At 45.7% G+C, this 14,155-nt stretch overlaps 1 protein-coding gene across 1 annotated transcript in view; it reads right to left on the reverse strand.

The window, feature by feature from the left end:
* POLN (DNA polymerase nu) overlaps nt 1-14,155 on the reverse strand; it is a 74,831-nt gene that overhangs the window by 60,014 nt on the left and 662 nt on the right. Inside the window, exons 2-9 of the mRNA XM_068149739.1 lie at nt 10,996-11,057; nt 9,754-10,230; nt 8,707-8,897; nt 7,704-7,816; nt 6,608-6,760; nt 3,113-3,186; nt 1,762-1,822; nt 1,220-1,284 (exon numbers count right to left, since the gene is read on the reverse strand). Of these exons, the coding sequence (XP_068005840.1) occupies nt 1,220-1,284; nt 1,762-1,822; nt 3,113-3,186; nt 6,608-6,760; nt 7,704-7,816; nt 8,707-8,897; nt 9,754-10,230; nt 10,996-11,057 (1,196 nt within the window). The remainder of the gene's footprint in view (nt 1-1,219; nt 1,285-1,761; nt 1,823-3,112; nt 3,187-6,607; nt 6,761-7,703; nt 7,817-8,706; nt 8,898-9,753; nt 10,231-10,995; nt 11,058-14,155) is intronic.

A 14,155-nucleotide genomic window follows, 5' to 3' on the forward strand; every position in this document is an offset into this window, starting at 1 on the left:
CAACCTATCATCCAACACCATCTCATCAACTAAACCATGGCACCAAGCACCCCATCCAGGCTCTTCCTAAACACCTCCAGTGATGGTGACTCCACCACCTCCCTGGGCAGCACATTCCAATGGCCAATCTCTCTGTGAAGAGCTTCTTCCTAATATCCAGCCTAAACCTCCCCTGGCACAGCTTGAGACTGTGTCCTCATCTGAGAAGGGGATTTGCTGTAGTGAGGAGGAGACTTGATGGGGTGCTTGGTGCCATGGGTTAGTTGTTTAGGTGGGTTGGATTGGTTGATGGGTTGGACACGATGATCTTGAAGGTCTCTTCCAACCTGGTTTATTCTATATAATTCTATGTAATGAGCATCCCATTTGTAGGGCAATCATTTAGGTTCCTGAATCATAGAATCCTAGAATGGTTTAGGTTGGAAATGACCTTCAAGATCATTTAGTTCTAACCCCACTGCCATGGACAGGAACACCTCCCCACTAGACTAAGTTGCTCAAGGCCTTGTCCAAGCTGGCCTTGAACATCTCCAGGGAGGGGGCATCCACGACCTCCTTGGGCAACCTGTTCCAGTGTCTCACCACTCTCACTGTAAAGAATATTGTCCTAATCTCCAGACTAAATGTGCCCTCCATTGCCCCTCATCCTATTACTACAAGCTCCTGTATAAAGAGTCCTTCCCCAGCTCTCTTGTAGCCCCTCTTCAGGCACTGGAAGTCTATAGAGGGCTGTGAGTAATACTCTGTGATTATCTAGTCAGATTTTATCACAGAATCACACAGAACCAATAAGGTTGGAAAAGACCTGAAAGATCATCAAGTTCCAACCTGTCACCCAAGACCTCATGACTCCTAAACCATGGCACCAAGTGATTTTATGATACAGAATAGGAAAGAATGCTACAAAATGCAGGAGGAAGGAGGACCATCATCACCATATAATAATAGAATGAAGTCATTATATAATCAATCAAATAATAAAGTGTCAACAAAACAATAATAATAATGATCAGGATAATACAATAAATAGTAATTAAGATAAGAACAATAAACAACAATAATACATTTTAAAACAACAAAACACACTGGAAGCCCCAAGCTGTCATGTAACCTGGGACAGAGAAAAAGCTTCCTCTGCTCTTTAATCAACTATCCTCCCTAAAAGCAGGAAGGTGATGCAAGACAATTTCCAGGAGAAACAAATAAAGACAACATTTACCCCCAGAATCTCTGATGTTTTTTTCAGCTCCTGCTTGTTGACATGGATTTGGTGTGTTTCCATCACTGTAAGTACAATTGCACAATGAGAACACTAACAGCTGACAGTTTTGATCTTCCTTGCTTCTCAGGCTGCAAAATGGAAACTCAACCTTGCACAGCTGTCAGGAGGAGGGTAAGATCGCATTTAAGATTCTGAGGTGTAACTTTCTACTGGAGCATAGTCAGCAGCTGTGTGAAAATGGAATCAAAGAATTCTAGAATGGTTTGGGTTGGAAGGGATCTCAAAAATCATCTACTTCCAACCCCTTGCCATGGGCCGGGACACGTCCTACCAGACCAGCTTGCTCAAGGCTCCATCCAACCTGCCTTTGAACCCTGCCAGGCTTGGAGCTTCTCTGGACAACCTGTTCCAGCGCCTCACCACCCTCATGGGGAAGAATTTCTTCCTCATGTCTCATCTCAATCCAGCTTCTTCCAGCTTGAAGCCATCAGCCCTTGTCCTAAACAGTGAAACCCACATTTTGAGGTGGACTTTCATACCTGCCAGAATTTTGAGGAGTGGAAGCTCTAATGTGCAATATAATTTCCACAAGCCTTGAACCTGGAAAGCAAGATGCAAACAAATTCTTCAGTATCAGCCAATTTTAATGTGAAAACAAAGGCATGTCATTCTGTGGATCTATTTTCCAGTTTCTCACTTTCAGTGTAGTTCCCTTTTTATGTGACAATTGCTTGTGGAATGAACTATGAACTCGTGTAAATTCTAATACCTAACCACTGCAGCCCATCAGCACTTCTTCTTGTGGGGAAAAGGAAACCATTGTTTCAATAGCAATCTTTTGGTACAGGAATAAAGAAATAGACATCCCTCATCTTTATAAATTGTTTCCTCTCAGAGCCAGCTCCATTTTAACAGGACACAGCAATCCCTTTTTCTTTATTCACTTGAATAATTAAGCAGCCACTCAGAACTCATAACTTGGTTTTCATCAGGAACAAAATAAAAGATGACAGGGTTATGCACCCAATTTAGTTACAAAGAACAGGAAGTCTGTTTTCCCTCTAACCACTGAAAGCAACTGGACAGCAACACTTGTCCAAAAACTCCTCCTGTAGTCTGGCTCTCAGCATTTCTGTGCCTTTGGTGTTTCTCCGTTACCTCTCCTCAGATTGTTTCATCATACTGCTGGGTCACTTAGATACCCAGATTAAGCCAACATGAGTCAACAGGGTGCACTTGCAGTCCAGAAGGCTAAAGGCATCCTGGACTGCATCAAAAGAAGGATGGTCAGCAGATGGGAGAGAGGTGATTCTGCCCCTCTGCTCTGCTGCCCTCAACACAGGAAGGACATGGACCTGATGGAAGGGGTTCAGATGAGGGCCACAAAAACTATCAGGGGGCTGGAGCACCTCTGCTACAAGGACAGGCTGAGGGAGATGGACTTGTTCAGGTTGGAGAAGAGAAGGCTCCAGTAAGACCTTAGTGCAGCCTTCCAGTATCTGAAGAGGGCTAGAAGAAGGCTGCAGAAGGACTGTTTCCAAAGGCCTGCAGTGACAGGATGAGGGGCAATGAGTTTGAAATGAAAGAAAAGCAGATTTAGAATGGATGTTAGGAACAAGTTCTGCACTGTGAGGGTCAGGGAACACTGGAAGTGGTTGCTCAGGGAGGTAGTTGAGGCCCCACTCCGGAGATATTCAAGGTCAGGCTTGAGAAGGCTCTGAGTAGCCTGATCTAGTGGAGGATGTCCCTGCTGACTGCAGGGGGCTTGGACTGGATGACCTTTGGAGGTCCCTTCCAACCCAAACCCTTCCATGGATGTGTGAATCACTAACTCTCTTTACTGGAGGATAACCCATCCAAGGTTATATCCAACTACTTTTTGTATCTTACCTTTAAGTCCTGAGCAAGATCCATCATGACATTATAAAGCTTCTCCAAGTCCACACCTAAGTTCTGATACAAACACATTTAAAAAAAAAATCAAGAGTTTTAATGCCAACAGAAACATGGTTTAGTTGATCAGATGGTGTTGGGTGATAGGTTGGGCTCAATGATCTCAAAGGTCTTTTCCAACCTGGTTAATTCTATTCTATTCCATTTGGAATACTGTCTACTTTAAAAGGGATTAGAGCAGACAAATAAGTTTTTTCTGCATGTCCCCTGTTATATTTCACATTTGACAAGATTCTCAGACTTCTGACAAACAAAGTGTTTAAGAGCAGGCTGGATGAGGCTCTGGCCAGCCTGATCTAGTGTGGGGTGCCCCTGTCCATGGCAGGGGGGTTGGAACTAGATGATCCTTGTGGTCCCTTCCAACACTGACTGACACTATAAACTCACCAGCAGAGCAGTACAGATCATGGATATTCAAGAATTTAGCTGTTCCTTTATGTGCACTTTGCACAGACTGAGTCTGGAGAAATAGCATCACTGCCTTTGACATTACAGTCAGAATTCTATTACTGCTTGCAAACTGAGGAGAAAATCCTTTGCTTCCTCCTTTCACTACAGCTGCTCCTCTGAGTTGATGAGAAGGTACCTCTGGACAACTTTTCCCATCTGAATAGGGTTTTCTGCAGGAATTACTCCCTGAACTAGCTGCCATTGTCTCCTCCTTGTCTTCAGGATGACTCTCAGAGTCTCCTGGTTCTGTTTCTAGAGAGTGAGGGTAGGCATGGACTGAAACACCATGCCATAGTCTAGTCATGAGGTCTGTGGTGACAGGTTGGACTCGATCTTTGAGGTCTCTTCCAACCTTAGTGATACTGTGAAACACTAGAATACCTTCCACACCTTATCCTGTGCCCTCCTGGGACAAGAGTCAGCTACACATCAAGGAAACAGACTCCATCCTCCAAACAGGCTACAAAAATCTGCCTTCTACACCAAACTCATGATTCTGGCCTATTGTTTGCAAACCAGCCCTATTATTTGAAAAAAAGCAAAAGTCTGGTACCAAAGCATTGCAGCAGATGCAGACTGACAAGAGCAATGCTTCATTCACTATTTGATTCAAACAGAATGCAGAAGGAACCCAAATTGCTTGTTGCTGCTCAAACACAATAGAGCCAGAGCAGACTGAAAATCACTTTCTATTAGGACAAATGACAACACATTATTGCTACAGAGGCCTGCACTCTGGTGTATAGCTGGGGAAGAACCATCAGGGGATATTCATCACAGTTCTCCAGCTAATCTTTAAGAGAATTGTCAGCTCTAACAGAAGTGTGGAAGACAGCTGCTCGTTACAAGAAGCTATGTTTCATGTTAAACCCAGAGTTATCCAAGTTTTGGGGTAATCTTTGCTGCAGACATCCCATGAAACAGAGGGGCAGCAGTGTTTCAGGCATTCAGAACATGCTTATGCTGGGCCATAGCTGTTTTTACTTCCAATGACCACATGGCTCAAGATAACAGCAGATAAAACTAAAGAGATCCTATTTAAGCTGGTGTCTTTTAGTGAGAAGCATGTCCTAGCAAAGTCCCAATGTGAAAATGGGATAATGAATTCCACTGACAGCCCATGCAGGCTCCCCACCTGCTCAAGGGCTATACATCTTCAGCTCAAGCCCATACAACTTCATACTGGTCATCAGGGAGGTCGTGGAGTCACTGTCCAAAAAGTGCCCAAAAAAGAATTGGATGTGGCACTTGAAGCCATGGTTTAGTTAGTCATGAGGTGCTGGGTGGCAGGTTGGACTTGATGATCTCTGAGGTCTTTTCCAACCTTGTTGATTCTATGATTCTGTGGTTGTATGATCTGTGAGTAGACAGCACGGGCACCCACTGTGCAGGCTTCCTCCTGCCCTACAGCAGACTTGAGCACTGCAAGACTGAGAAGCAAAAGACACTTGAATGTAGGGTGCAGAGAGCTCTCTTCACAGATGAAATAGTTAGATCCACTGGTGATCATCCTTGCTTTGTAACAGTCTAGTCCTGTGTCCTGTCAGTGAAGACTTCTCTCTGCCTCAGAAAGATCAATTTAAGCAGGCCCATAATCCAGTGAAAAGCTATCAACCATCCACATCTCCTGGTTCTGGAACATACAAGCTGTGAAATAACTGTGCTTTCAGAAACAGGCAGCTTCCTCAGTCCCATTCTGGAGGCAGAAGTAAGCCTAATGAGAGGTTTCAGTTGACATTGAGATTCCTCATCAGCAAATGCAGCAAGGACAAGAGCAGTATGGTGTTCAGCACCTGTTTCAGCAAAGGTTTCAAGGCATCTGGACTATGACTCCTTTTGCTGAGCCTTCTGGCACAATATCCAACAGAGACAAGCAGCAAGCAGCTCAGATTCTGTGCTAGTGGGGTATGTGGGTGAGCAGCAGGCTACAGAATAAACCAGCATCATTCCATGTACTGTGCTGGGGGGACAAGGCTAGCACAATACAGAGGAGATAAACTGAAGAAGTATGGCACAAGACATGACATCAGATGGCATAAGCCCCTTATGCTGCTAGGAGGAGGGCTGCTAGGACCCTACCAGTAAAGCTGGAGCAAGAAGGCTGAAGAGAGAAGTCTGTTCACAGGAAGAACTGGACTCAGGAAACAGAGAAGACAAAAAGAAAGTGGAAGAGTCCAGCAAACAAATTAATTGCATGAGGAATGAGGGGGCATAATGACAGAGGAGGAGGCATTAACTGGGACCTGGGTGAACAAGTCAGCATAAAGGCACTGGAAATGTCTGGGGTAAGGAAACGAACCAGACCTGAAGTAGGGCAGGGAGGAAATAAGGCTTCAATATTGAACTGAAAGCTGGGAATCAGGATGCCAAATTTGAGCATGACAACTAAGAATAGATGTGATATATGAAGAACAAAAGGCTGAGTCAAGCTAAGGAAAGAGACAAAATTAAGGCTGCTGACTCACAGGAAGGAATATCACAAAGAGAAATAACCAAGTTCATAGCTTCTGCCTCTTTCCCTGTCCACTCCCCACAGTGACAGCTTAACTCATGCAGGAGCTTCTCAACAACTGCAGTTTGCAGATGGTGATTCAAACTGGCTCTGGTTTCCTCAGCAATGTCTGTACTAGTGGGTATGTGCTGACACAACTGGCCCCTGTAGATGCTAAGCCCACTTGGCATCTGTGGATTTGTATCCTAGAAGCTCTGTAACCATGTGACAACACTCAGGCCTGAGGAAGTGAAAGGTTTCAAACACCATCTAAGTTGCTGCTCATTCTTATTTTTATCAGTCAAACAAGCTCAGAGGGCTAATGTGGCCAAAGCATCATAGAGTCAGAGAACTGTTTGGGTTGGAAAAGACTTCTAAGATCGCCAAGTCCAACCATGCACCACCACCACCATGGTGAAAGCAATTCTTTCATCATTTCCTTCCCCCTTTAACCCAACCAGAAGAAATATAAACCAAACTACTTACTGCAGTGTTTCTCAGAGTGCCTGCCTCTCTGTTTACTCCTCCCACAGAAACAGGCTCCTCAAAATACTTCTGTGTTAGACTCTCAAAAGAGGGAACTGTGTCGCTGGGGTTTATCAGCCACGCTGCAATCCTGGGATCTAGCACCACACTATCTGCAACTACAAGAATAAGTTATGCCTGAGAATCAGAATACTTAAATCACCTCCCACACTGAGAAAGACCTGTAAAGTTTTACCCTCTGTTTTCCCTGTAGACATTTTCAGAATCACAGAATGTTAGGGGTTGGAAGGGATCTCTAGAAATCGAGTCCATCCACCCTGCTAAAGCAGGATCACACAGGAACACAGTCAGATGGGCTTTGAAAGTCTCCAGAGAAGGAGACTCCACAACCTCTCTAAGCAGCCTGTTCCAGTGCTCTGTCACCTTCACAGTAAGGTTCTCCTCATGTCAAGGTGGAACCTCCTGTGTCCCACCTTGTACTCATTGCTCCCTGTCCTATCACAGGGTATTCTTTTCCATGGTACTGAAACTCTCTTTTCCAATACTAAGTCTCACAGTATCTCCAAGGTTGGAAGAGACCTCAAAGATCATCAAGTCCAACCTGTCACCACAGACCTCATGACTAAACCATGCCACCAAGTGCCACATCCAGTCCCCTCTTGAACACCTCCAGGGATGGTGACTCCACCACCTCCCTGGGCAGCACATTCCAATGTCTAACAACTCCCTCAGTAAAAAACTTTCTCCTCACCTTGAGCCTAAACTTCCCCTGGCACAGCTTGAGACTGTCCTCTTGCTCTGGTGCTGGTTGCTAGAGAGAAGAGACCAACCCCCTCCTGGCTACAACCACCTTTCAGATAGTTGTAGAGAGCAATGAGGTCTCCCCTGAGCCTCCTCTTCTCCAGGCTAAGCAACTCCAGCTCCCTCAGCCTCTCCTCACAGGGCTGTGCTCAAGGCCTCTCCACAGCCTCCTTGCCCTTCTCTGGACACGTTCAAGTACATCCCTTAACCACCAATCTAGCTGCTTCTGCACTCAGTGGTTTTAACAGCACCATCAGTAGCACAGAGACTACAGGATTAGATGACAGATTAGATTATTACCTTGTCTCCAGCTAATTTCATCCCTATAAACTTGAAGCAGAGTCCTCAGGAAATCTTTTGCATTGAAGCAAATAATGGGAACTTTGCACTGGAGCATTTGGAACAACACTTGCCTGCACAGAAATAGTTTGTCAATAAAGACTAGACTGTCAGTAGTGAATGTGTTTTATACTTTATACTTTTAATTAGCACATAATACTAAACAATTAATACATTTCTTTGTCCCTGTGAGGACAGAACACTGTATTTGAATACTACATTCTCAGTTCAGTAATACCTGAAGCTTCATGCTATAATAAACGAAACATCCTAGGAGACATGCAACCTGTTCCAGTGCCTCACCACCCTCATGGGGAAGAATATCCTTCCCATGTCTCTAGGTCATCCAGTCCAAGCCCCCTGCAGTCAGAAGGGACAGCTCCACTAGACCAGGTTGCTCAGAGTCCCATTAAGCTTGACCCTGAATATCTCCAGAGATGGAGCCACAGCTACCTTCCTGGGCAACCTGTTGCTGTGTTCCATCACCCTCCTGGTGCAGAATTTGTTCCTAACATCCAGTCTAAATCTGCTCTTCTGTCATTTCTAGCCACTGCCCCTCGACCTGTCATTGCAGGCCTTTGGAAACAGTCCCTCTGCAGCCTTCTTACAGGCCCCTTCAGGTACTGAAGGCTGCTACTAGGTCTTCCTGGAGCCTTCTCCAGGGTGCTCCAGCCCCCTGATCATTTTTGTGGCTGTCATCTGGACCCACTCCATCAGGTCCATGTCCTTCCTGTGTTGAGGACTCCAAAGCTCTAGAATCTAGTTCTACAGGGCTGCAGTTAGTGACACACTGAGCCCAAAGGAGCACTCCATTCTTACTTGATTTCTATTAGCCCAGGCCTGGCACAGAACTGAACCAGCTAATATCAAATTCAGTGAACTGGATGTCTAAAATTAACCCTGTGCCACATAAGCACCACCACTGTGGCTAAAAGCTCCTGTAAAGCAAACAATCTTTTCCTACCAAGCAAATTTCTTGTGAGCCTGTTGTTCTTTTTCCCAAAGGGATGATGACTCAGTTTTCAAATAAATTAATCTATCCTTCTCATGAGCAGCTTTCCAAGTGTAGTCAGCTGAGGAGCAACTGGGAGGGCAAGGGTGATCAGTCTGAGTCTTCACTAGCACAACAACTCCTTTCACTGCTGAGGTTAAGGCCTGTTAAGCAGAATTACAACAATGTTTCTTCTGACAGATTTGATGCAATCCCATGAAGAAAATGATATCTCTATTTTACAACATAAAACCTGTGACAGACAGTAGTTAGTGCATGCACCCCTGACCCAGCAGAGGGGCATGCAAGTGTTTCAGCCTTGAAACAAAAATCCACAGTGACAGAGCAAAAAGGAGGGGAGAAATATTCTAATGCAAGCAGCCTCACTCTCAGGAACAAATTCCCACTTAGCCCAAGTGGGTTTATTTTGTTTATGTTTTAGTTCAGTCAGAAGTATTAAGGTTTGCCTCATTTTACATTTTGGCAAGCAATAGCATACAAAAATGGGCCAGACTCTAAGCTCCCAGTGAACGTGGGTTTGTGTTTACCAGAGCTACATGCACAGTTCAAATGGTTCTGCAAATGGAACTCTAAATAGAGCACAACACAGAATCACAGAAAGGTAGGGGTGGGAAGGGACCTCTGGAGATCATCAAGTCCAACTCCCCTGCCAAGATCATCTAGAGAAGATCACACAGGACCATGCCCAGGCAGGTTTGGAATGTCTCCAGAGATAGAGACTCCACCATCTCTCTGGGCAGCCTGTTCCAGGGCTCTGTCACCCTTCAGTTAAAGAAGTTCCTCCTCGTGTTCAGATGGAACTTCGTGTCCATTACCCCTTGTCCTGTCACCAGGCACCACTGAAAAAAAGCCTGGTGCCATCCTCCTGCCACCCACCTTGTAAGTATTGATCAGCATTGACTTGATTCCCCCCTCAGTCTGTTCTTCTCCAGACTAAAAAGCCCCAGTTCTCTCAGCCTTTCCTCAGAGAAATGTTCAGTCCCCTAAGCACTCACTAACCTGCTCTGAGCTGAGCTGTGAAGAACCGTCTTGGTACACCATAGTAGTTACAAAAGCCACTGCCTGCTCTATAGATGCAAGCAATTCTCTTCTCCCCTCAAATCCCAGCTTGCTGGTATCACAAAGATCCTTCTCAGGAGGCACTGTTTGTCCACTGTTGTATCTTCTTTCATGTGAAGAAGGCTTTGCAGGTAATCTCCTTGCTTTCTCTGAACAACATGCAGGCACATCCTGCTTTCTTTTCATGGGAGTAGCTGTCTTCTTTTCACCAGCCTTCAGGTTTTTTGCTTCCACTGAAAGATTTCTTTCTGTACACCCCCACCTTGTCCAGTCTAAATCCTGGTGGTAGCTCACTTTTTTGGTATCTTGAGAGCAAAGGATTTCATCAGTGTGGACTGTCCTGACTAGCTGACCAGCTGTGGCCTTTTCAGGGCTGGCAGATGTTTTTAACAAGGCAGTCGTGGAATCATGAGCCTCCTGGGAAAATGGAGCACTTTTAGTGCACCAGTTAGGAGAGACAGACATACAGGAGTTAATGTAGATAAAGCTTTGAGTGAAATGATATTCCATGAACAAAATGCTGGCACCAACCAGAGTCACCTTAGGGGAACCACTACCCTCCATGGGCACCCACAGCTGCTATGAGCTGCTCTTTTTTTGTACAAAACTAGCCCAGCCCACAGGAGAGAGCAGTCTTCTGTATTTTGAGTGGCCTGAGTGGACTTGCTGATGTGTGCAGCTGAGACAGGAGTATGCTTGCAGCATCTGCAGCTTCTCAGTCAACTCCACAGATCCCACAAGCACAGCCTGAGCTGGGGCTGCTGCAGTTACCCATTCCCATTCTTGCACTAGCACTCACTTGCAGCCACATAAAGCCGAATTCACAGAGGTGATTGAATCAAAACTTGAACTTCCTGGTACAGAGCAGTTTTTCATGTGGCAGCTCACTCAATGATTACATGGTAGTGATGTCTCAGTGACAGAGGTCTGAGAGCATTTTTAAACCCTGGTTGCTAGCTAAACATGGCAACCTTATTGAGTTCTGATCAGTCTGTCTTAAAAGGCAAACTTCCTCTAACAGGGTAACAGAAGTGGGGCCAAGACTCTCAAAAGTAAATAGAGATCAAGTGAAAAATAAGATGCAAGAAAGTTATGTGAACCATGAGTGTGTGCAAGAAACTGAGAGACCAAATCTGCTAGAAAGTCTGCTCTTAGTCATCTTCAATCTTACAATGTGCTTGCCTTTGCATATCTCAGATGTTTCTCCTTGTCACCCAGTTTGTTTTCCTCTGTCTTCTCTAGGCCTTTAAAAGATAGAATGGGGAACCATTTTACAACACAAAACTTGAGAGCAGAGCCTGTTACTCAGCTGACAAACCTTGTTACCTTACTGACACTTTTACCAACCCTAACATAACTGCAAGAAACTGTTCCATGACAACCATGTCCCTTAAATCAATATCACTCATGCTTAAAAGGGCCCTGCAGGTTTCCAGATACAAAAGCATGCTCTGTCCTCATCAGGTAAAAATTAATTCAAATTAGGCACAAAGCACACAAGCATTTTCCATGGTCTTTAGAAGAGGCAGTACTATGATACCAACAATAGGGGTAGGTCTTCTTTCAAGGCAAAACAGCCCAAAGCAAAGCTGGGAATATGGACATGAAAGAAAAAGAAATAACCATGTAAACCAAACTAGACACTTCACCATTTAACTCTTTTCCTGGCATTAGATAGTAAAACACTATTTGCAGACACAACTTCAGCCTTTGGCCCTGTTACTGTGAGACCACACAAAACCTGACAGGCTCTTGTGAAAGGGACCTTCAAGATCATCCAGTTCCAACCCCCCTGACATGGGCAGAGACGCTTCCTACAAAACCAGATTGCTCAAGGCCTCATCCAATCTGCCTTTAAACACTGCCAGGCTTGGACCCTGCACAGCTTCTCTAGGCAAGCTGTTCAGTGCCTCACCACCCTCCTCGGGAAGAATTTCTTCCTCAAGTCTCGTCTCAATGCAGCTTCTTCCACTTTGAAACCATCACCCCTCATCCTGTCACTCCATACCTTTGTACAAAGTCCCTCTCCTCCTATAGCCCCCTTCAAATCATGGAAGGCTGGTCTAAAGTCTCCCCAGGGCCTTCTCCAACAGCCCCAGCTCTCACCAAGAAGTCCAATGGCATCCTGGCCTGCAGCAGGAATAGTGTGGCCAGCAGGAGCAGGGAAGTCATTGTGTCCCTGTACTCAGTACTGGTTAGGGCACACCTTGAGTCCTGTGTCCAGTTCTGGGTCCCTCAATTTATAGAAGGATATTGAGACTCTTGAATGTGTCCAGAGAAGGGCAACGAGGGTGGGGAGAGGCCTTGAGCACAGCCCTGTGAGGAGAGGCTGAGGGAGCTGGGGTTGTTCAGCCTGGAGGAGGCTCAGAGGAGACCTTATTGCTCTCAACTACCTGAAGGGGGGTCCTAGCCAGGAGGGGGTTGGTCTCTTTTCCCAGGCAACCAGCACCAGAACAAGAGGACACAGTCTCAAATAGCACCAGGGGAAGTTTAGGCTGGAGGTGAGGAGAAAGTTCTTCACCGAGCGAGTCATTCGTCATTGGAATGTGCTGCCCAGGGAGGTGGTGGAGTCACCGTCCCTGGAGGTGTTCAAAAATGGATTGGATGTGGCACTTGGTGCCATGGTTTAGTAGTCATGAGGTGTTGGGTGACAGGTTGGACTTGATGATCTTTGAGGTCTTTTCCAACCTTATTGATTCTATGATTCACAGCAGAGGTGTTCCAGTCCATGTATCACCTTCATGGCCTGCTCTGGACGTGCTCTAACATTTCCATATCCTTCCCCAGGAAACTTCAAACATTTTAAATCTGAGTTTCTAGATAATTCCCACAACAATAAAACTATAACCTAGGAATGACAGTAACCAAGTCTACATTCAGTGTTTTGACTTGTTTCACAGCTAGAGAATTCTTCTTGAGAAATTGATCCTCCAGAGATGATGAAGGTTACATTTCTCTCTTTCAGCACCCAGTATCCTAAGTGCTGTGCAGCCTCAAATTTCTGGTTTATGAAAACAGATCACCAGATGGCAGCAGAAACCCATCACAGAATTGTTCTGCTTGGCATAGAACTTTAAGATCATAGTGTCCAACCATGAAAATAATACCATGGTGGCACTAAACCATGTCCCCAGGTGCCATGTTCACACATATCTTGAACACCTCCAGGGATGGTGACTCCACCACCTCCCTGGGCAACCTATTCCAATGCCATCCTTGCCTTCAAACTCCTTAAGGGTGGATGGGACCACTGCAAGCTCAAGTGGAGAGGTAAGATGACCTCTTAGTTCAACATGGCAGATATTTGTCCTATTTGAACCTAGTATTTACCCCCTAAAGATAAAAAGGTTTTCCTGGAGGTAGAATTTAATCAGTCACATGGGGCTTGGCTGTGGGTGGACCTAAAACTACAACAAATCTTTAAAGATCTATCAGTAAAATACAAATAAACTGGGACTGAGGCACCCTCAGCAAGTTTGCCGATGATGCCAAGCTGTGTGGTGTGGTGGACATGCAAGAGGAAAGGGAGGTCATCCAGAGGGACCTGGACAGGTTGGAGAGGTGGGCCCATGCTCATCAAGTTCAACAAAGCCAAGTGTAAGGTCCTCCATCTGATTCAGGGCAATCCCAAGCACAAATATATGCTGGGCAGAGAACAGATAGAGAGCAGAGTTGAGGAGGACTTGGAGGTGCTGAGCCAGCAATACCCACTTGCAGCCCAGGAACCAGCCATGTCCTGGGCTGATCCCCAGCAGTGTGGGCAGCAGGCGGACAGAAAAGATTCTTGTCCTCTGCTCTGCTGAGACCCCACCTGAAGTCCCCAACACAAGGATATGGAACTGGAAGAGTGGGTCCAGAGGAGGCCACAAAGATGATGAGAGGGCTGGAGCACCTCTACTGGGAGGACAGGCTGAGAGGCAAGGCTCCAGGGAGATCCCAGAGCAGCATTCCAGGATTTGAAGGGGGCTACAGGAGAGCTGTAGAGGCTCCAAGCCTGGTAGTGTTCAAAGCCAAGTTGGATAGGACCTGATCCCTACCCATGACAGGGGGGTTGGAACTAGATGGTCTTGAAGGTCCCTTGAGACCCAAACCATTCTAGGATTCTTTGAAACACAGTTTAAACCAGACCCAGTAACATGCCAGGATTGGGGGAGGTGAACTTTCTCCTCTCCCAATCCACACTAGCCAGCTAAATCTTTACATACAGGCAATTCCCTAAAAGCAATGAAAATAAATTTGGGTTTAAGCCTGTAAGCTGAGGACAACTGCAATTCCTACAGGGCAAACAAGAGCAGCAAATAAGGATTTAGCAGCACTACAAAGAAGACAGCAAGATATTCTT

Source organism: Melanerpes formicivorus, unplaced genomic scaffold (genome assembly GCF_026170545.1).
Source record: "Melanerpes formicivorus ecotype bairdi unplaced genomic scaffold, bMelFor1.0.p_v2 SCAF_18, whole genome shotgun sequence".
Lineage (NCBI taxonomy): Eukaryota > Metazoa > Chordata > Aves > Piciformes > Picidae > Melanerpes > Melanerpes formicivorus.